A 24,665-nucleotide genomic window follows, 5' to 3' on the forward strand; every position below is an offset into this window, starting at 1 on the left:
GCAGTAAGCAATGTGTATAATAGTGCATTGGTTTTATTGGTGGCAGAAGAAAAATTCTTTCATTTGTAAAAGGTATTTGCCATATTTAACTCAATATTTTTTTCCTAAGCTTTGTACGTTTTTAATTTTTTTTTCAAAATCTTTTTTTTTTCCTTCAAATACTAATATCCACCATGGCTGCATCTTATTCTGAAGGGAAAATCGGAAGTCTATCAACAGGTTCTGCCCGGGGTGTTTCAGTCACCGGCGCCTTTCTTCATGAAGACTCTATTTAAAAAAGAGAGGAAGAAAATAAAGTTGAACCCTCAAATTAACTTTTCCATAATTTGTCAAGATCCATTTCTCCGAAGCTTCTCTTTAAATGTGAAGTGTCTGTATAAATAGCAATAGATCTCAAGTAGAATAAATTGGATGTTGCTATAATTTATAAACATAATTTCCATAAAGTGATATGTAAACAAAAAGCAAAATCTTACAAAAAGATAACTTTTTTTTCTTCTAGAAATTGTTAATTAAAGTATGTCTCCCTTTATTGCAAGCATGTTGATTTCAGGAACCTGGATTCACTGAACAGTTTTTAAAGGAGGATGACCTAAGGAATAAAGAATATGCAATCTGCCAATGAGCCTCTTCTCTGCCTACTCCCCACCTCCACTTCCCGTTGAGTATCTCTGCTTTGGACTGTTCCATAATTTTACAGGTCATTAACTGCAGGTTGTCACCTCCCCGCCCACTCCACCTGTATCAGGTCCCACTCTAGTTGAAACCACTTTGGGTGGTGACAACAGAAGGAAAAAAGAAAAAAAAAAACAAACCAAGTGCCGTCGAGTCAATTCCGACTCACAGTGACCCTACAGGACAGAGTAGAACTGCCCCATAGAGTTTCCAAGGAGTGCCTGGCAGATTCAAACTGCCTACCATGTGATTTGCAGCTGTAGCGCTTAACCATTGTGCCACCAGGGTTTCCACAACAAATGGAGCTGAGATAAATGGTAAGAGAGGACTTATTTGCTCCAGTCTGTTTCAGCTTCACGCACAAAAGACCACTTGGGCAGGGACTGGTGGGGTTCCCACGGCTGCGTACAAACAGCTCATAACTCTTCCCTAAATTAATAGTCTCCTGCTCAGAAATTAAAGCGTTGTGAGTACTATTATCCTGTTCTGCTGGCATCATGGAGTTCTCTAACAGCTATCTTTATAGTGACTATTTCTCTGACCTTGATTTGGAGAATTTTTCAAAGGAATGATGGACCAAATTGTCAAAAAAAAAAAAAAAAAAGATTTAAGAATGCATCTCTTACCAGCTAAAAATGCTGTTAAAATCTGGACCTTTGAAAATAAACAAATACTGATTATTTACATAGTAGTCTATGCTTTAATTTTTTTTTTTTAGTCTATGCTTAGCCATTCGTTCCCATGCATGTTTCTGCTTAATACGTGGAGATGAGGCCTGAAATTGAGATTCAATATTAAGTGCTGCCTTGACATCTGGTAAAATCGGAGGGCCTCAAATGGCCCTCTCTGGTCCCGAGGATCAAGTCCACTAGACAAAAAATGTTCCTCATCATGGGGACCAGGCACAGTGTCTGCTTATCCCCAAGTAGCAGGCTTCATTTCCCTGCCAGCCCCTGGAATTACTCAAAAAAAGCCCAACGGGACACGGGGATCATCCCATCCTCTTGTTATACAAACCTGCCTCCTACTGCCTCTGTTTGTTCACTCTGTTCCTGAGTACAATCCTCCACATGCCCTCCTCCCCTCCACTGTGTGGCCCTGCATGGTGTGCGGTGTTCTCCTCCCCCACGTTGCAAGTATAAACCAAAAAAAAAAACCGGACCCGTTGGCATGGAGTTGATTCCAACGCATAGTGACCCTACAGGACAGAGTAGAACTGCCCCATAGGGTTTCCAATGAGTGGCTGGTGGATTCGAACTGCCAACCTTTTAGAGAGCAGCCGAGCTCTTAACTATTGCGCCACCAGGACTCCTCACTGCAAGTATAGGTGACCAGTATTGTCCAGGGTTGGGAGTCGTGCATTCGGCCATCCCCAGAACCCTAGGGCAGGATCCCTTCCTCACCAACAGGGTGAAGAGGAGGTGAATAAACCACATGTGAAACGATGAACATCATTCTCTCATCAAACAGATGAGAAACTAGATAGGAAGTTCAAAGTGAGTCAGTATTTATCAAACCTTCATTTATCTTCAACCTCTCTGGCCCTGGGGAGCTTCCTGCTGATTTGTCTTATAAACTCCTCCTACACAGTTCAGGCATTTCTCCCTTTTCACAGCAGGATATAAAAATCCTAACCACGCTTCCTACTGGACCACTGCAGCAGCTTCTTAGATACTTTAATTCATCCTACACTCGAAAGTCACATTCCTTAAGCTTGATAGCACCAAATTCAAACTCTGTGTGTGTCTAAAGCCATACTGTTCCATCACTACCAATAAATACTTTTAATGCTTACTGTTTTGGTTCATACACTCTGTTGTAGTCACTGAAAGTTGCTGGCTGTGGACTCTCTGCTTCTTCCCCTTTTAAGCCTTCCCCCACTTTTAAAAAATATCTTCAGAAGACTCACCACTATTGTGAGAATGAAGCTTGAAATTTATTTCTAAGGCCTGCCCACACCCTATCTAGCTCCTAAGACTCCCATCTGTCAGGAACCTCTCCAAATGCACACAGCTTTGGTCAGTGTCACTGACTAAAGAACTGCATGTAATTTCTGTATTCTCTATCTGTTCATATTTTCAGCTTGTCTGTAACAATTATGACATAGTTCTAGAAATAGAAGTCTGAGTCTTGGGTTCCATCTCCCCTCCTGGCTCTGATCTGACTTGCCACAACTTCTTTTCAGATGTGGACCTATTTTCCCACATTACTCTGAAAGACCTCCTTCTCTCAATTAGCCCTGACTCCCAGGTATCTCCTGCTTTCTTAGCAGCTGATGTCATCCTTAACACCAGGTTCAAGTAGAATTCAATTCTCTCTTCACCTTTGGTGAAGTACATGTGTGTAAGGGCAGGAGACTTGCAAAAAAAAATTTTAGGATAATCAAAAGAATGTGCAAAGTACACTCCTTAAGCTTTATTTAAAAATATTGTTTAAATGAACATTTACTGAACAGCTACTATGTGTCATTTATCATTTAGTGAAGTATTGAAAACATAAAAAGATCACGATTATAAAATTATGTTTTCTTAAAAGAGACTACAAAGCACCTTAAGTGTATCTAACTATCATGAATAATTTTAGACATTAAAACCTTAGAAACATTTTAGTATATATTAGAAGTCATGCTTATAATCCTCTATGGCTACCTCAAATGTGTATCTTCTCTTTAAATGTTTGTTGTCATTATTAGGTGCCAGCAAGTCAGTTCTGACTCATGGAAACCCAATGTACAACAGAACGAAACACTGCCTGGTCCTGCATCATCCATTTAAATGTTTAAGTTAATGGAAACCAGGAATGAGAAAATAAAAATATCCCAAGAAAATAAAATATTGAATTGTGTGACAAAAGCAAAAATTGTAATTGTTATTATTGCTTCATATTGCTAAAACTTCCATTCAAAGGGAGCCCTGGTGGTGCAGTGATTAAGAGATCGGCTGCTAACCAAAAGGTCGGCCACCAGGCACTCCCTGGAAACCATATGGGACAGTTTTACTCCTTCCTATAGGGTCACTATGAGTCAGAATCGTCGCAATGGCAATGGGTTTGGTTTGGTTTTCCATTCAAAGATAGCATATCAAACGATATTTAATTCTACTTCACAGTCTTTTATAGCACATTTTTTAATTAAAATGAATTATAAATTATCTCCATCAGAGATCCCATGTGTCTTATTTAATTTTTTTTTTTAGGGTGAATTTTATAGTAGGAGGTTTTTTTTTTTTTTTTTTAATGATATCACGATGGGACTGCCTCCCAAAATCAATTTTTTTCTCCATTAATTAAAAAAATATATATTTCATTGTGTTTTCAGTAAATGAGGTTCCTATTTAACAATTTTTACACAAATTGTTCTGTGATATTGGTTACAATTTTCACAATGTGTCAGCATTCTCATTATTTCCATTCTGTTTGCTCTGTTTCCATTAATCTAGCTTCCCTCCTTGCCTTCTCATCTTTGCTTTTAGGTAAATGTTGACCATTTTGTCGCATACGGTTGATTGTTTAAGGGAGCACATTACTTATGGGTGACACCGTTTATTTTCTAAGCCAATCTATTATTTGGTTGAAAGGTGACCACCAAAAATAGCTCAGTTCCAAGTTCAAAGGATATCTCAGGGCAACAGTCTCCGAGGTTCCTCTAGTCTCTGTTGGTCTAGTAGGTCTGGCCTTTTATAGTTCTACATTTTTCTCCCTTTCTATCTAGGACCTTCTATCGTGTCCCTGATCACAACAGTTGGTAGTGGTAGCTGAGCACCATCTAGTTACTGGTTTCAGGTAAAAAGAGACTGTGGTTCGTGTAGGTTATTAATCCTGTGGACTACTTCCCTCTTTGAGTCTTTGGTTTCCTTTATTCTCTTTTGCTCTAGATGAGTAGACAGTACTTGTATCTTAGATGGCCACTCACAAGCTTTTAAGACCCCCGATGCTACTCCACAAACTAGGATGTACAACATTATCTTTATGAACTATGTTATGCCAATTGACTAAGTTGTCCCACGAGACTATGGTCCTAAGCCATTCTACCCAATAACCCAATTCTGTGACTTGTTTGGATATGTCTAGGAAGGCTTCATAACTGTGTCCACCGTGTATTTTATTATATATGTGGATATATATGCAGCACACACAAACATGTATATACATATGCCTACAGATACACCTATAAATACATATGGATTTACTTGCATGGGCCTCCCAGTGCACATATATGCATACATATGTAATCACACACATTTTTGGTTGTTTTTACTGTTGTTGCAGAATTGTATATGTTAAAGCATTTCCTGAAATTGTCCCTTTTTCCTGTGTATTTCTTAGTGTCTTCATTTACCTCGGTTAAGTTGTGAAGACTTCACCATATTTAGTGGTGTCTTTCCCATCACCAAAAATAACAAGTGGTGGCGCAGCGGTTAAGAGCTCGGCTGCTAGCCAAAAGGTCGACAGTTGGAATCCACTTGCCGCTCCTTGGAAACCCTGTGAGGTGCTCTACTCTGTCCTATAGGGTCACCCTAAGTCGGAATCAACTTGATGGCAATGGGTTTGGTTTTTTGGTACTAGAAAGTGATTCCTCCTCCTTCCCCTCCCATCCCTGGTACCATCAAAGAAGGCTGATTTCTGTGTATATATCTATTCTTGACTTTTTATAATAGTGGGACCATGTAATATTTGTCCCTCTGTAATTGACCTATTTCACTCAGCATAATGTCCTCTGGATTCCTCACTATTCTTTATAGTAGTGTAATATCCTATTGTATGTGTGTACCAAAATTTGTTTATCCATTCACTTAGGTTGTTTCCATCTTTCTGCTATTGTGAACAATGCTACAATGAACATTGGTGTGCACATGTCTATTCATGTCACTGTTCTTCTATCTCTTGGATATGTATCCAGGAGTGGGCTTGCTGGATCTCAAGGTATTTCTATTTCTAGCTTTCTGAGGAAGCACCATACAGTTGTCCACAGTGGTTGTACCATTTTACAATATCACCAGCAGTGCTTAAGAGTTCAAATCTCCCTACGACCTCATTGGAATTTGTTGTTGTTTTGATCACTGCCATTTTTACAGGGGTGAAATTGTAATTTTGACATGTACCTCTCTAATGGCTATATGGTCACTGAGTCAGAATTGACTCAACGGCAGCAGGTTGGGCTTGTTTTTTTAAAAGACTAATGATCGCCAGCATCTCTTCACGTGTTTGTTGGCCGTCTGAACGTCCTCTTTGGTGAAGTGTCCGTTCATGTCCTTTGCCCATGTTTTTATTGGATTGTTCGTCTTTTTGTTGTTGATGTTTTTTATATATGTTAGAAATTAGACCCTTGTCAGTATGTTGGTGCCAAAGATTTTTTTCCTAGTCTGTAAGTTCTCTTTTTACTCTTCTGGTAAAGATTTCTGATGAGCATGAGTATTTAATTTTCAGGAAGTCCCACTTATCTAATTTATCTGCTGATGTTTGTGCATTTTTAGTTGTGTTTAAAAGGCTATTTATGCCAAAAATTAGGTTTTCTAGTTTTGTCCCTGTGTTATCTTCCAGGAACTTTACACTTTTAGCTTTGACTTTAGGTCTTAGATGCATTTTGAGTTAATTTTTGTGCACAGTGTGAAATATGGATCCTGTTTCATTTCCAAAAATAATTTTCTTGTTGATATCAGGAATCCAAAATTTCTGTGTCACACATTTCCCATGTCAACAGTACAACTCAAAGCAGGCATCTGGGCACAACTGAAATTTTGTTAGAGGGATCACAGAAACCTACTAAGACTGTGATGTTTGAATTTATTGGGAACACTTTCAACTGTACTATTTGATGTGAATAAGCTCCAGTTACCCACAGCAATGACTTACAATTTAAGTAGCACATTCTTTTCTCCAAAAGAATTTTTTTACATTCTAAAACCAGGTGCTATCAAGTTGATTCTGACTCATGGCAACCCCATGTGTGTCACAGCAGAGCTGTGTCCCACAGGGATTTCAATGGCTGATTTTTGGAAGTAGATTGCCAGGCTTTGTTCTGCCTGAGGGTGGACTCAAGCCACCAACCTTTAGGTTAGCAGCTGAGCATTTTAACTATTTGTACCACCCATGGACTTTGAAATTTTACATGGAATCTTGATATATAAAACATATCAAAGAAACTAAAGAAGAGTTAAGAGGACCAAGGGATTTCTCAGTTTTCACTTGCCTTTAACAGAGATTCAATTATAAGCACACTGAGCCTATTTTAAAAATGTAGGCTCATCTTGCACAATGCAAAGTTGCTGATGTCCTTGTATACACTTTGATTTTGCTTAAAAATAGTCCTGGACATAATGAGGAATCATTTGCTCAGATTTTACATGCTACAGAAAAATGCCCAGAGCTGGGCTATAGCTCTTCTATGACAGTGTGGACAGTAGGTCACACCTGCTTAATTGATGAGGTCTTTTATTAACTCTGGTGGCACAGTGGAAACCCTGGTGGCATAGTGGTTAAGTGCTATGGCTGCTAACCAAAAGGTCAGCAGTTCAAATACACCAGGTGCTCCTTGGAAACTCTTCAGGGCAGTTCTACTCTGTCCTATAGGGTCACTATGAATTGGAATTGACTTGACGGCAGTGGGTTTTTTTTTTTTTTTTTTTAATTAAAACACACAAAAAAGCCATTGATACAAGGAAAAAAGTGCTACATTGACTTGCTCAGGTAACTAAGAAGTCAATTAGCATTAGGCTTCCACTCTAGAGAGAACTACTACATAAGGGGCTAAGAGTTAGAAATTAGAAGAAATCATGTCTTCACTTAGGATGACAACGAATTTTTAACCAATGATGACACTTCGGGGAAGCTGAAGGAGATATAAGGCTCTAGAACAGTAATGTCTAACAAAAATATAATGTGAGATACATTTATGTTATTTGTTGGTGTCTGCTGTCAAGTTGATTCTGACTCATAGTGACCCTATATGACAGAGTAGAACTGCCCTATGGGATTTCCTAGGTTGTAATCTTTATAGGAGCAGATTGCCAGGTCTTTTCTCACACAGAGCAGCTGGTGGGTTTAAACCTCTGACCTTTCGATTAGCAGCCAAGCACTTAACCAATTCACGGGAAAAAGTAAAAATAAACAGGTGAAGTTAATTTTAATAATATATTTGTTTAATACAATATATCCAAAATATTGTTATTTCAGCATGTAATCAATACAAAAAATTATTGAGATATTTTATATTCTTTTTGTTCTAAATCTTTGAAATGTGATGTGTATTCTTCACGTATAGTTCATCTCAGTACAGACTAACCACATTTCAAGTGCTCGACAGCCATAGCTTGTTGGAAAATCTGAGAATATCACTTAATAGGGGCAAAACACAATGTGGGTAATAGCATAGGAGAATGAATAGCTGAAAAGAGGTACTGAGAATAATTTCTAAAAAAACTCTCAATCATCTTGCTACTGAGAAGAAGAGACTGAGAAAAAGGATATGGTTACATCCAAAATAATCTTTAGAGTGATTTATACCAACGCTATCATGGAAGAACTCTATTTTAAAAAAAAAAAAAGTTCAAAAGTACTGGAAATAGTGACAAAACAGAAATGTTATCTGAGATAGAAAAAGTATTTCCTACCAAAAATATAATGGGAAATAAGGTCTTTCTTCATCACAAAGAGATACCTTAGTTTGGTCCCATAATTCCCTGATCTTTTGTTATATTTCTCTTCTTCCTACTGAAGATGATTTTCAGAGAGCAACTCTCTTCCTTAAAGTCTGAGATGAAAGCTTCTGGGTAGAGACATACATCCCACAATTTACATTTTGACAAGCATTCATGTTATCTTTATTCAATTCCTGGGAATATACTATGAAATTTCCTTTTTACTAAAAAGGATTGTAATTAATTAAATAAAAATAAACTCAATTACCCAGGTTGGTATTTATTTGGTCCTTTGTTTTCTCGTATCTCTTGCTTTCAAACTTAAGTCATTTCACTGACTGTCATCACCTCCATTAGAGGAAAAGAGTGAATATACAAGGATAGCATTTGTGCAGAAAGGTTTGGTGGAAAAAGAGTTTGTAACTATAGGATCATCTTAAATACTTAATGATTGTAAGCAGTTTTAAAACATCCGTTTTTTTTTGTTTGTTTTTTTTTTTTCCCCCTATGTATACAGGTAGTCCCCAGTGTGTCTTTAAGAATTTGCAGGTAAGTTGACCTCCAGACACCCTTCTAACTCAGTACTGAAGTTACTCCTGAGGTTCACCTTTCAGCCAAAGATGAGACAGGCCTATAAAACAAAATAAGACTAAATGGGCATACCAACCTAGAAGCAAGGATGAGAAGGCAGAAAGGGACATGAAAGCTGGTAATGGGGAACCCAAGGCCAAGAAGGGAAGAATTTTGACATGTCATGAGGTTGGCAACCAATGTCACAAAATAGTATCTGTAGTAATTGTTTAGTTAGAAACTAATTTGCTCTGTAAACCTTCATCTAAAGCACAATTTAAAAAAAAGAAAAAGAAAAAGAATTTGTAGGTAAGTTGGAACGGGTGTATAGGGTTCTTATTTAGCCTTACTTCACTGCAAGAATAGGCTAGAAGCCTTTTCAATGATTCAAAAGCTGCACACGCAGCAAGTGAAGGCGATTGCAATCAAGAATTTGTTGCTAGTAGGGACTGGTTCATTTGTGTCAAAGTGAGAGCAAATTTACATAAGATTAAAGGACGAGTAAGCTTTGTCTGTAAGCTGGATGTTCAAAACTCAGGAACTTACTGTATTATCATACAGGAAAAAAAAAGCTCTGGAAAGGTAACAAGAGTCAGAATAGCTAATTCTGACTTGAAGAGTTGTAGAGAATTTAAAAAGGAGTTGGTATTTGAAACTGGACTTGAAACATAAATAAGAAATAAGAATAAAGAGCTTTCCAGACAGAGTGGATAGCTTGTGCAATAACCTGCAGTCGTAAAACGGTGTCCCAGGTTTGAAAAATGGTGAACAGCTCTGCGTGGCTTCGCTGTTGAATATGTCGGTGAGAAATGGCAAGGGGTTAGGCTAAAGAATTAGACTGGGGCCCATTTGGGACAAATTGTGCAACCTTTACAATGAAATTTAAACCTTATTCTGAAACAATGGGGTCAACCTAGAATTTCAAGCAAGAGACTGCTATATCCAACTTTAAAAAAATGGTTTCAGAAGGGTGGTGTAAAATTACTCTGGAGATAGTACAGACTAGAGGTCAGGAGTAAAAAATAGTTTAGAGGCTATAGTAATAGTCTACATAAGACACGATAATGATAGGAATCAAAGTTGTGGCAGTAGGAATGCTACCAAATACATGAAAAATTTGAAAAGACAGGCAACGAATTGAAAGTGGTAAGAGACAACAGAAATCAAAGATAATTAAACATGAATGGCATTTTTTGTTATATAGAAACCATCCCACAATGTCAACTTTACCTTTTTGGGTTAGTTCCGAGCCCGGGGAGGTTGGTAAAACTGCTGGGTGGGCCGAGTTGATCGTCTTGGCTGGCCATCACCTCCTCTGCGGAACTCCAGAGTTTGGTCGTAGGTGCCTTCTTCCTATTTGCAAACAGCAGTGATTTAGCATGTTCAACACAGCTCCAAGTTTACTAAGTCCAGTACCTTTTATGATATACCCTATTAAGCTGCTCTGGGATTCACATCTGTCAACTTTTACAACAGTGGAAGGCAGGAGAAGGAAAAAAAAGGCAGGGACAGCATTGAAACTTTTTTGGTCTATGGTAATAGAAGAATGAAATTTCTAGTGATAAGAAAAGAATCAAATTTAATTCCAGAAAAAGAAACTATCTCCAAATAATAACAAGACTATCTCATCAAATGATCTGACACAATGTCGTAAAAACACAGAAAAGCAACTGTTATCATAAAAATCTTGAATATTTGGGCTTCTAAATATTTCTAGATATCTATCCCTTGGCAACTCTATGGGGCAATTCTACTCTGTCCTTCCTATAGGGTCGCTATGAGTCGGAATCGACTCGACGGCACAGGGTTTTTGGGTTATCATGGAAACGGATTTTAATAAGATATGGAAAAGAGGCTGAAGAGGCAGCTGTATGTCCTTAACTGATGAAAACTCCAACATCCTTAAGAATCTTTTATCTAGAGACAGGAAAAAATAATGGGTTGGGATGAAAGGGAAAAATACAAATTACATGTAAAGAAAGCTTCATGCAACACGGAAAGATAACCACAGTTAAGACACAAAACTATTTTCTTCCTTTTTTTCTTACTGAGGGGGTGATCTACCAGCTTAAGGAATAGCATGAGAAAATTAGGGTAAGTAGATTAAACAGCAGAAAGAGTACAGTTAATTATAATATTTGAAACGGACTTAGAAGCAACAGAAATGTAGCCAAAAGCCACGCTGGTTTCTTACTGAGTGCTGCCACCCTGTTATTCTGGTGTTTTTAAATTAATGCAGCTATAAGTATACTTCCTTTAGAAACAGAAAAAAAAAAAAAAATTTGGCTCTCAATTTCGTTTATGGAAGAGACATCATCTATTTCACTAAGTACTGAGTTTAAATTCCAACTGAATTTTCAGAGCACGATAATTTGCATGATTTTACAAATTCACCCTATTTCTTCCTCCTCCTCACTTTATCTTTGAATCTTCTTCCCTTTGACCCTATTAATAGCATAGAAAATTATATGAAAGGCTGAGATCTATTCTTAAATTTTTACAGATCCATCTACTGCAATTTTGCCTGATGGAAGTAGAAAGATGCTAAAATAATCTGATCAAATCCTGTTATTTGGCAGTGATATTTAATATTCTGCATAGATATAACTCTCGTTACTAAGCATCCTCTACAGTATTCTTAAAAAGAACTATTATTTCCACTTCATATAAAGGAAACTGAAGCCCAGGCATGCTTTGTGACTTTGTCCTAATACTTCTCAGGCAAACTTAGGCTTTGGATTCAAACACTTAAACCTCAGTCTGCCTGTAAAAGGAATAAGCTAATAGTAAAAAATGAATGATCACTCTCAGGAGACCATCGCTTCCAAAATAAGAGAATGGTGAAATCTGACAAATAACTGGTATGATTTAATAGCTACATTTTAGAGACAAAATTCCAAATTAACTTTCTTTCCCTACGCCCTTTTCCTTATCAATCAATCTCAAAATGTTTAGAAGAATCAGCTATTGAGTCTGTAATTTAGCAAAGCAATTAAGATGCAAGAAGAATGCAAAAGTGTTCAGGAAAGAAGAGGTTTGTTTTTTATTATTCTGGTCACTGTTCTGAATGGTAATCACCAAATATTATAGCTACATTTGAAAAGGAGCTATTTAATTTTATGACAAATGACAATACCTGAAGCTCTGCATATTAACTGTGAAGAATGAAAATATATTTGGTATACAGGAGATGAGGTAATTATTTCAGGAATTAGAATGGAATGTTGTTTTTCTCCACCCCCAGCTGTAAAACTGGCTAGAGGACATCTAAAAATCCATACACTACCAATAACATACACTGTGAGGTGGGACACAGCATCTGCTCAGCGAGCAACCTGGGTTTATATTAAAAAAACAACAAACAAAAAAAAAACGCAGTGTAGGACACTACTATTTGAAAAGCTGTCTCTACCATGTTTAAAATATTCACAGAGCGTACTATTTAGAATCAATTAAATGGCTTTATAGAGATGACTGACCATGAGATTTTTCACATTATTTGATGTCTTCACAATCTTCTTAAAGTGGAAGCCAAAAAGATGATTCTGACGGCCTGGTTTTTGGTTACTGTCAAAGACACAACTTGTGTCTTTTCAACTTTTAAATATTCCTTCTGCAGAGCAGTTGAGGGCAAACCTTGTTGCCCACAACAACCACTTCTTTAGAGTCTATAGCTAGCAATTTTTAGCATCTAACGAGTCTCTTTTCCTGTTTAGTGTAACAGCCAGATCAATTTATAAATCAGTTTATTTTATCTTGAGTCTTCTTTGAATAATATTTACATCTTGTTCCTCATCCTAGCCTATCTTCTTCCTCTTCCTAGCCTATCTTCTTCCTTTAGATTTCAGTACTCTGTATGATTTAAAACTCAAATAAATAAATAAAGTTCATGTGTCCACAAGCGTATTTTTAAAATCTGACACTACTTTAGGAGTTGAAACAGTCTTTGAAGACCTTTTATTACATCCCCCTAAATCTTAGAGATGAGCAATCTGAAAATTCAGAGAGGTAAATGATTTGCCCAAGGCCACAGAGTTCATGAGTGGCAGAGACAGGACCAGGAGGATTTTGCTTAATGGCTCTCAGGCCAGGTTTCTTAAAAATGCTTGTAATAACTTCATAAATTGAAACCAGCCAATGTCATCCTCACATAAGCTTTTGAGATTTAGAACCATTTTATTGGAACTCAGATTTTTGCTCACCTAAACCATGTTGTTATCAGATAAAACCTGGTTTTAAAATACCAAATAATATTGAAAACGTGTCCTTTTTTTATTCCAATATTCACTAGTTTATTGCTCCTTTTAATGCAAAATTTCAAAATGCAATCATCATTGTGATATCAAGCATGAACCAAGTTATATGTATATATATACAGCACCAGTGCAAAGAGGAGATACACAACTTCATCTATAAAATGCATTTGACAAGCTACAGCTACACTGTCATTAGTGCTCACTGTATCTGGAGTGAGCACAAACACAGGCAATCACAAATTTCCCCATTTACCAATAAGCTGGGTTACAAAAGCTCATTGCAAATCAGCCACTTGGAATCTGGAACACGCTTCAGTCGGAGGTGGGAAACATACTTAAACAGAGGTCGGGTTCTCTGTTCTGCAAACAGTAGAACTTAGTAAGATGAAGCACAGCTAAGTGTACAAACCAGAACTGTAAGGAACGGGCTAGATCTGTGGTTCTCACCTGGGGGCGATTTTGCCTCACAGAGGGCATACGGCAACAAAATTCCTATGTGAGGCAAAATCACCCCAGGTGAGAACCACAGATTTAGCCCCTTCCTTAGAGTTCTGCTTTGTATACTTAGCTATGCTTCATCTTACTATTTGCAGAACAGAGAACCTGACCTCTGTTTAGGTATGTTTCATACCTCCGACTGAAGTGTGTTCCAGATTCCAAGTGGCCAATCTGCAATGAGCTTTTGTAACATGACTTATTTATAAATGGGGCATCTAGAGACATTTTGGAAACCCTGGTGGCATAGCGGTTAAGAGCTATGGCTGCTAACCAAAAGCTCAGCAGTTCGAATCCACCAGGAACTCCTTGGAAACTCTGTGGGGCAGTTCTACGCTGTTCTACAGGGTCGCTATGAGTTGGAATCGATTTAATGGCAATGGGGTAGGGGTGGTGAGAGACATTTTTGGCTGTCACAAGTGGGGGTGCTACTGGCATCTAGTGGGTAGAGACCAAGGATGCTGATACACATCCTGTAATGCACAGAACAGCCTCCTACAAGAAAGAATTACTGGGCCCAAAACTCTGATAGTGCCAAGTTGGACTAGGCAAAGTAAGAGGAAAGGAGGCTTCCTATTCCTAAGGTCTAGGGCAACCTGGGGAAGAATATGAAATTCTGTAAGTTTAGTTTTGGCACCCTTCCCCACTTTTCTTTCTGGACATTTCTTCTTCTGCCTCTGCCTCTAGGGCCTAAATACTGACCCAACTCTCTATGGAACTTTTTGTTTGGCTCTATTTGGTGACAATACTTGCTGTGCTCTCCCCTGTTCCAGCTATGTTCAGACTGACTTAACGAATTACTTTCTCTTAAAATATCATTCCTTCAGCATTATCCCATGGCCATACTTTGAGGAGACATTGTTAAGTTCTTTGGTTAGTAGGGATTCTCCTTGTAGAAAAACTTAATATTGCCACCTGTCCTTCAGTAGCTATTTTCCTGTAATTTAGCGAATTTTGTCTAGTCAGCTCCTTTTAACAGAATTTGTATAGTAGTCAAAAAACATAAACTCAAAAATAATTCTTGAAATTTAGAACATTTTGAAAAATAAAATACTAATGAGTACTTTTCTTCTTCAGGGATTCACATATGAACCACTTAGTCTGTGAATTTCCAGGCCACTTTTGCCTGTGTGGTTAGCTTGTATAGTCAGTTTATAGGGATAATTTAAATATAAACCCAAGTAAACAATCATTTTAAATACAACTCTGGTTTCCTAAACATCATGTAAGTAATTCTAAAAATAAAACTTAGAGTATTTTTAAATGATCTATTTCAGATCAATTATACCAATATTCTATTAGAGTAACTGAAAATTGAAAGTCAAAGCTAAAGTGGCATCAGCTCTTCTGTAAAGATGCTGGACAACACTTGTGCACACGAAGGTTATAGATTATCATCAACACTGAACCTCAGTTTGCCAACATGTGTTTAAGAAATAGGTTGCAATTCAATATATATAGTTCTACACAAACCAGGTCTTTGATAGCCTGGAGCCAAAGATTAGAAAACAGGAAGTTTTATAAAGAACACTTAGTCCAACTAACTCAGAGGCTATTGTTTGCTCAGGCAGTTCTTACCATAACCTAAGCTAGAACACAAGTCTTCTGATTCATAGTTTTATCTGTCCTTCATTACACTTTCAAGTCATGAGGGTATGGTGCAGAGGCATACTACATTTCAGAACTGGACTGGGAATCAGAGATAATCTATCAGATGTAAAACTTATTATTATTTCGGTAAATGTGACAGATTTCTTTCAGATGAAATTTTATGTAGAATTCCAATTTAAATAGATGAACTCAGGTTACAGTGAGTGTTTTAATGTGTGTGTGTGTGTGTTTGTGTGTGTGTGTGTGTGTGTGAAGGAACACCCCCTTGGCTTTTTCTTCCTCAATCCCTACAAGCTCTGAAGACCCTAATGTACAAAAAACAAAACAAAAAAAACTCTGACCTAGTTCAACCTCTCCTGTACACTAGGGCCCAATTAAGCTAAGTGACTTGACTAATAATACAGGAAAGTGAGGCAGTGGAAGAATAGGAACTGGAACACAGGCCTCTGACTCTTGAATACAGAGCCCTTTCCCCTTCACCTTCTACCACAGAGAAAATCTAAACCTTTCTTTTGATTCCTACAAATTAAACGTCTCATTTGATAATAAAAACTCACCTTATATACCTAAATGAGGGAAAAATTATGGTTTCATTAATATATAAGAGAAAGATATTATACACGTTTGAAATACAGTAAATTTTATGACTAATTTATTCTACTTTTTGAAGCTTTCTGCAAGATTAAATTCCATTTTAGAATAAAATATAATGGGCTATTACAGTCTCCCTTGTCCCTAGAGGCTCTAATGTACCATCTAAAGTAATATTTTATTTAAACCAAAACAGTTTATGGCCAAAAAAAAAAAAAAAGCAAAACACAGATTTCAAGACAAAGGAGTATCAACTTAAAGTTCTAATTGCTAAAAAAAAAAAAACTGTTCCAAAATGCATGGCTGGCATAACACAGTGCTTTCATTGCTGTATCACGAAGAATTTCAGGAGGGCTGTGAGACATTTCATTGATGTTCTGATCATTTCTTTTTAAAGAGCATATTTTCTAAAATCGCATTAAATTGAAATTGGTGATTCTGTAAAATCAAATTATGAAATCACCTGAATACCTAGCACAAGGGTTTGTTTTATTCTATGCTACACCACTGAAGCACAATTTAAGGCAACTAAACTTTAACATGGAAGAAAAACTGGATTTTTAAAAAATGTTTTGAGTAGTTTTTTTCCTTGTTTTTATTTTTATTGTACTTTAGATGTTTACAGAGCTAGCTTCTCATTAAACAGTACACATATTGTTTTATGACACTGATGAACAACACCATGACATATCAACACTTTCCTTTCTCAGCCTGGGTTTCCTGTTACAGCTTTCCTGTCCCCTCCTGCCTTCTAGTCCTTGCCCGTGGGCTGGTGTGGCCCTTTAGTCTCATTTTGGAAAAACTATATTTTCAAATGACAGTAAAAGCAAAAGCAGTACTATTTGCTGGGTGTTTCCTCTATCATGGCTAGGGTTTTCTTTACTTTTATTTTCTACTTTAATACCATCTATTTGGGGCAGTTTGAGCACTCAAAAATTCAACTAAACATCAAAAAGCTGCATTCATATTTTAAGTAGGAGAATATAGTGCCAAAAAGAAACTAGGAGTGATGTCATCTTTATTAAATTTCAAATGAGATAAGTTATATATCCTCTTTCATGCAAAAAAAAAAAAAACAGTTTATTCACAACTTGGAATTAAAAGAAAGGGAATGAACATTTTTCTACTATGTGCCTGGCATTTTGCAAACTATCTCATTCAATCTTTTCAATAATGCTTTGAATTACTCAATGGCATCATCTTACAGATGAAGAAACTAAGGCTCACAGTAACTCACCCAGAGTTATGCAGTCAGTAAGTGGCCATGCTGCAATAAGTCCCTTCAACCAGAGAAGGGGGCTCAGGCTTCCTCCAGCAGCCATTGCCTCTGCACTGCTCTGTATTCTTTACTAAACAACAACAACAAAAAAGAAACAAACCCACTGCTGTCGAGTCAATTCCGATTCATAGTGACCCTACAGGACAGAGTAGAACCGCCCCATAGAGTTTCCAAGGAGCGCCTCGCGGATTTGAACTGCCGACCTCTTGGTTAGCAGCCATAGCACTTAACCACTACACCACCAGGGTTTCCGTATTCTTTACTAGAAAGTGCAAATCTGCATTTCTGTAACTTCCACCTGTGTTCTCTAGTTGAGTCTGTTTTCTTTCCCATATAAAAGACTTTTAATTATTTAAAAGCAAATATTATAACTCTTCTGTCTTCTAGAAATAAAAAGACAATTCCTAGAACCACTTGTCAAATACCATTATTTCTAGAATCTCCATCATCTTGATCATCTTTTCCTTCATATATTTTAGTTTTTCACTATTCTATGTACCCTGTTAAGAAGCCCTGGTGGTGCAGTGGTTAAGCCACTGGCTGCTAACTGAAAGGTTGGTGGTTTGAACTCACCAGTAGAAAGCACCTAGGAGAAAGATGTGGCAGTCTACTTCCATAAAGATTTACCGCCTTGGAAACCCTGTGGGGCAGTTATATTCTGTGCTATAGGGTTGCTACGAGTTGGAATCCACTTGACTGCAACTGGTTTTGGTTTATGTACCCTAGTACTCAGAACAATATTCCATGTACGGTCTGCGTGGAACATGATACTATTATTTCTTATGTTGAGGACACTCCGCATGAATCTTTTAGTGCAATCTAACTTTGCTTTAATGTTTTACAGCTGTGCAGTCACTGCTTGCTCATATTGCACTTGTCATCAACCGAAACCCCTACAATCTATTCTCAGGTCCGCTTCATTCTCTATGTGTCGAGAATTATTTTTCCAACCTAAACACAAAATATTAAATTTAACCCCAGTTTAAGGATGTGCACTAACGGAAAATATTATTTGGGCACTGTATTACCACTGGTATATTCTTAATAACTATGTAATACTACGTCAGGTTTTGCCAACAAGTGATTTATTTTGGTGACTTATTTGTCTTTTTTGCAGAGTAGAAGTTAGATATCTACACAACCAAGGGGCTAACGATTAGGTCAGTAGCTAAAATGTAGTTTAATCTTAAAACTAGATCCCAGTGATATTTAGAAGATGACATGAGAGTCTCAGTTCAAGATTAAATGTTTTGTACGGGTTTAGCAATGAAATAGTAGGCTAACAAGATTGATTTTTTTCTCACACTATGTAAAATGCTTTCTAGCCCCTTGAGAAATACCGGCCGATGCCTCTCGCCACACACATCTTCACAGCTCTCTGTAAAGTACTCTAAATTTGTGAGGAATTCAGATTGAATTCATAAAGTGGGTAAAAGCTTTATGAGAACAGCAATAGCTACCACATACTTAGTACAAACCTCCTGCTACGCTGGACTGTTTTTTATACTCATTATTTTATCAAACCCATATAAAAAGCCTTAAGTAGGTCAGCATCATTTCCCTCCATTTACAGGTAAGGTGTAAGATCACGGGGTATCATGGCAGTGAGTCCTAAACCTGAATTATCTGCTCTGCGACATATTAGTTTAATTATTTTAAGCAAGTTACTTAATGGCTCTAAACCTCTGTTTATACTTTTTCTTGTGTGTAAAACGGGAATACTAATATATTTTTCACAGAGATCCTGTAGAAATTAAATGAATTAGTATACCCCAATAGTTATACATGGTACCCAGAACACAATGGGTACACTTCAATTATATTCAGGTTTTGAACAGAAACAATTTCAATCTTCCCGTTCTCAACCATTTATACCACTCTACCTCAATAAGTTTGCAGGGAAGTAACATACCATCTTGATATTAAATAAATGCCTATTACTCTCAATATGTTTAGATTTATGGATTTTTCCTTCACATTGATATTATAAAATGTTCAGTATATAAAGAGTTAGCTTTTTTTTTTTTTTAGTCATTCTCTTTCCAAGTTTAGGAGAGCTTTTCAATCTTTTTTGATGGTTAGATGACTGAAGGAAGAGGATATCACAAAGACTTTGTCCAAGAATTAAACAGAGTAAAAAATTTCCAACAACTTCAGTAAAGGAAAATTATAGTCTGAATCAGGTGATTCGTACTCAAGGTGCTTTCTTCTTGGCAACGCCAGTCATGTCTTAGCATCAAAGTCTCTGTCTTTCACAGGTGGAGAAAATTTCCTCACTGGGGCTACCGTGGTTTTTTGGGCAGTGGCTTTGCACTGTCATCCCTAAGGCTCCCAGGCATCTCCCCTGTTTTTTCATTCAGATTCTCAGGCCTGCTCCATATTGCTTCAACTGTCTTCTCACATCCCCACTTCTTACTTCTTCCCGATACTCATCTGACTTCCTCAGTCATCATCCACTACAAGTGATTTTCAGCAGCAGGTCTCAAATCAACAATCAGACAAAGATAACTGACTCTAAGCCACGGCTAAAACAACAGCAAGAACAAATGAGGAGGGCATGATGTCTCCGGAATAGAGTCCAAGATTTTCTTGGGTTTTTCAAATACTTAATCTGTATCTTTCTCAAAAGTATTAAGGTAAAATAATCAACTCTTTAAAATTCTGAATTCATCCCTAAGATTATTTAAAGTGTGCTCTTCTGTGCAACTAAAAATCCTGCCCCCTCCTTCCTCCCTTCCCGATGGTGTGCTCACACCCTCCCACTCTTTTTCTCTCTCATACACACATCACACACACATCTCTCTCTCTCTCACACACACACACACACACACACACACACACACACAATGCATAGGTCACTGATTAGGAAGTGCTTACTTTGCCCAAGGCAAAATCGATCCTCTGGACTAGAAGGGTCAAACGATAATATTTATACTGTTCAGAAATTTGTAAGACTAAGGTTTACTATAATTAAGGCTCAATGAGAAATCATAGATACTAAGAAAGCTCATGGTTTTCTAACAGTTTATAAACTTCTAGGTATAAAATGTGTGATACGATATTCAAATTTTACTTTTATTATCTCTGAATAAATGCACGACAGTATTTTAAAAGCTGAAGTGAAGTAAGGGAGGAAAGCCTGCCCAGATTTAAACACTAATTTATACAAAACCTGGTTTTGACAAGACTCCTGTCAGTGTCAAGCAGCAGGCACACTGACAGCAGGACGACTGAAAGGCTTTGTGCTGGAGCTGGAATACAAGTCACCCATTTATGAAGGTGGTTACAAACTGCAGAATTTCAGAAGTGTGAAGGAAAATGGTTTTTCATAAAGAAAAAAGATGGGATATTTTCTAACTTTGCAGGCAATACCGTTAGCTTAAAGGAGCACAGTTCTATCATTTTGTGAGAATACTACTTTACTTTAAAAACATATTTGCGAGTTTTTATATTAAGACTACATTTTAAGGGTCCTAATATACAATTTCCCTCATTATTCTAGTAATACTAAAATAGCAAAAAGAAGAAACAGGAAAATAAAAGGAAGACCATTTAGTTTGAAGAAAACGATGGTGCAAAGGAGTGCTTTAGGTTTCCTTCCAAGTGGGACAATTGAGGATGGTACCCAACTCTCGATTTGGCAGTTTCAATCAGTAGGTGCTGCTGTAATCCAGGATTAATAAACATCACTTTCAGGAGGCTAACAATAAGGAAGGCTGCTCCTTCCAAAGCTTTGAAGGAGAACTAATGAAATGGAACCAACATCAAGAACCTATGTGCCAGGCATTTCAGTCATTCAGTGACTGAACAAATAATGCTTATGAGCCGCTACTATGTTCCTCACAACAACTCTATGAGGCTGCAGAGTTTTATTGCTATTTTTCAGAAGAGAAAACAAAACTGAAGTTAAAAAAAAATTAACATATCTTGCCCAGGCAATGTTGGACTGTAAAGTCTGTGTTCTTTCCAAATATCCCAAAGGATGGAGAGGCTGAAGCAGAGAATTAGACTGATAATGGTTTAACTGTTACAAGATTTATATAGAAAGATCAAAATCAAGTGCTTTCCTTCTCACTTATATTTTGATATATAATTAAATTAATAAAAGAAAATGGATATGATATCACATAGATGCTATGGTCTTACTGTAAACACAAACTGTCCACAAATGCTACCTACTCTGAGTGACTCAACTGTGAGAACAAACTACACTGAAATGGCTACAGTATCAATAGTAGCTACTATACTTCAAGGAATATACACAAGAGCTCAGAAGAATGGCTGGTACAAAGTTAAGTGTTCAATAAAGTTAGCTGTTTTTATTACTTCACAAATGTAAAGTTCCATTCTTTACAATGCCTATTACAATATAAACAGTGTTTCTTTTTATTGCTTTAAGTCAAGCAATTTGGCTATGTTATCCCAGTGAGTTATAAAGGTTGAGAACCTAACATACAATGCTAAACAAGCCTTTCTGTGGCACTTTACATTTACAGAGTGATGTTACAATTATTGGTGCTAATAGCCAATGCAATACAAAAGAGAGACTGAGAATCTGGTCAATTAGCAATATGTTCATTTTTCTTCCAAGGAAGAAAAGAACCCAGAGGCAATCTTTTTTACTGGGACGAATTCTACTAGCTTACCAAATACAGTAATCATCTTTATAAAATTATTCAAGTTTAAGGGTTTTCTCGCCCTAGTTTTCTGAAGACATGGAGCATTAACTTCCCCCAAGAACATGGCTACTGAGAAGGAAAGTATAGTAAGTAAGGCAATAAAACTCACCAACACAAAGATTTTCACGACTGTACGTTCCAGATATTTATCCTCAGAGGCTTGGCTGAATACAAATGATTCTGTTTTGTATACTTAACTCGCACGTACTTAAAGTCACTTAAGAATGTACTACTAGAATACACGTTAAGGTATATTCATCAATTTCATAATACGGTAAACTGCACTGTATTATTTTTCTCAGCTCTCTGTAGTTTTAGTGAGAAACTGTAAATTGTTTAGGCTATTTTTTCAGGATCATTACCAATGTATTGAAATAGCGGCAATTAGAAAGAGATCCAGGGATCATGATTCCGTAATAGTTTATAAATTAACTCAAAGATTGTGAAAAGCATATTACCTGGTTTTCTATTTGGATTTTATTTTATAATCCCAACGCTAGTGGTGAATAACACTTTATAACTGATGTACACAAATTATGATGAACACATTTTTAATACTACACATTTAAAACTGTGTTCTATGTTAAGAAAATCTCCCTCCACGAATGGGTCAATAATGATCGTTAGTTCAATAGACAGGCTAAACGCCACGGGATTAAACAGCAGCATTTTATTTTCTACTTGATTTTCTTACTCTTCTTACTGATAAGCCACCCTAAAGAAACAATTTCATAAATAACAATTTAGTAGTCCCCAACTTACGACATATTCAAGTTACAACATATCACACTTATGATTTTTTTTTTTTTTTGATACAGCTTATCATTAATAGTGAAGCCCTGGTGGCACAGTGGGTAAGAGCTACAGCTGCTAACCAAGAAGTTGGCACTGCGAATCCACCAGCCACATCTTGGAAGCCCTATGGGGCAGTTCTACCCTGCACCATAGGGTTGTTATGAGTTGGAACTGACTCGGCGCAATGGGTTTGGTTTGGGTTTTATCGTTAGCAGTATGTACTACATACAATGTTGTAGCATGTAATTTGCTGATGTTATCGTTCTCAGATGTTCACTTGCAAATGTTCAATGTTACGATTTACTGTTCAAAACACTGCTGTACAGCAGGCTATGCCAATAACACTGGAAACTGGAAAAAAAAAAAGTAGTATTAAACTTAGGTCAGACTGACTTACAACCTAGTCATTGGAACAGAACCCCATCATAAGTCGGGGACTACCTGTATCACGGTTTTCAAAACACTGCGTCTGTCTCTCAGTCTCCCTTGTGTTGCACACACACATGGTCAATATGACTTAGAATGTTCAAATAACTAAATTTTTATTCATTAATATATCAATTCCTGACATGCCTATGAGCTCAAGAAAGCCTGAAACTTAGTTAACATTCCTAGGATTATATTAATGTTAATAGAGTCTAAACCCAGCTTCATGTGGCATTTTCCAATACTGAATTCTGTCGAGGTCCTAGGGCAATGGCATAGACATTGCGACATGCAGACTTTCAAAGACCAGGTTCCCAATGAGAACCTCCACTGAAAACTGGCTGAGTGGTTATTGTTAGCTTTTACTTAAAATATAAGGAAAGGTCTTATTTGTGTATTCATCCACCTAACAAACTTTCCTTGCAGCTACTAAAAGACCAAAATTAGAGAATGAACTGTTACGGAATTCTTTGAGCATATTTTTTATTATTATTATTTTTAAAATAGCACCTTTGTTGAGAGGGGCAGAACTCACATACCATAAAATTCATCATTTTAAAGTGTGCACTTGGTTGGTATTTAGTATATTTACAGTGTGTGTAACAATCATAACTATTGATTTTAGAACATTTTCATCATACCAAAGAGCACAATTTTTATAAGGGTTGGGAACTTTTGCTGTAAAAATAAATACATTCTTGGCCAGCTCCCTCTCCCATTCTCCTGGGCAGTTTCCAAATCTTTACACCTCTTTTCAAAATCCCCCTCCTATTTTTGACTTCACTACTTTCAACAGATGATCTCCTTTTACTTCACAAAGAAGAGTTCATTACTCAGAAATGACTCAGCTTCCTGCCCTGAAATCCAGCAATTTACCCACAACCACACCTATGATCATTTCTTTTTTCTCCTGTCTCTAGTTCCTCAACATGCCCAAAGTCACATGTCATTGTACCCCACTTCCTCACCATGGCCTGGGTTCTTCTCACCCTTGTACCTGTGTGCCTCTCTCTCTCTGCCTCCCTGCACCTTTGATGTACACATGCTTGGGTTCCTACCTTGACTATTTTCACAGACAAGATCTTGGAAGATCTTGTCTGTGAACACTCCATCTCCGTTCCCTTATTTCCTACTCACTCTCGAGCAACCACTAGTCAGCTTCCATGTCCACTATTCCATTAAAAGTGCATTCTACAGTCAATAAATCCAACAGGCACTTTTCAAGTCTTATCTTCCTTGACCTTTCCAGCATTTTATATTAGCAATTCAGCAGTCTTCCCCGCTTCCCAACTCTTTGTCCTCTCCGGCTACACTTTCTCAATTATACTTTCCACCTCTCAAATGTGAAATTTCCCAGAAGTTTGACCCCGGTTCTTATCTCTTCTCTCTTTATACACTTTCCTTAGGCAATCTCACTCATTCTCTTGACTTTTCTGTAGAGTATAATGACTCTGAAGTCCTAATTTCTTGCTTTAGTTATTGCAAAAACTGGTCTCCATGTTCTCTCCTTTCACTGAAATCCATCCTCTGTACCTCTCTTAACACAAAGATCACATCATGACATTTCACTGCCTAAAGTCCTTCATTGGAGTCACTGTCCTGAGGGATAAATCCAAACTCAGTATAAACTGCCTGATCCTTTATCATCTGATCC

At 37.2% G+C, this 24,665-nt stretch overlaps 1 protein-coding gene across 7 annotated transcripts in view; it reads right to left on the reverse strand.

The window, feature by feature from the left end:
* Positions 1–15: 15 nt before the first annotated feature.
* Positions 16–24,665, reverse strand: part of TDRD3 (tudor domain containing 3) — a 221,665-nt gene continuing 197,015 nt past the window's right edge. For 4 of the 7 annotated variants that reach the window (XR_010318188.1, XR_010318187.1, XR_010318186.1 and 1 more), the window contains one exon: positions 10,120–10,232. Coding sequence is in view for 1 of the 7 variants with exons in the window: in XM_064270056.1 (XP_064126126.1) it covers positions 10,119–10,232 (114 nt within the window). In the remaining 6 variants the exon portion in view is untranslated. The other 3 variants (XM_064270056.1, XR_010318185.1, XR_010318184.1) reach the window with 3 other exon arrangements.

Source organism: Loxodonta africana, chromosome 17 (genome assembly GCF_030014295.1).
Source record: "Loxodonta africana isolate mLoxAfr1 chromosome 17, mLoxAfr1.hap2, whole genome shotgun sequence".
NCBI classification, from domain to species: Eukaryota; Metazoa; Chordata; class Mammalia; order Proboscidea; family Elephantidae; genus Loxodonta; species Loxodonta africana.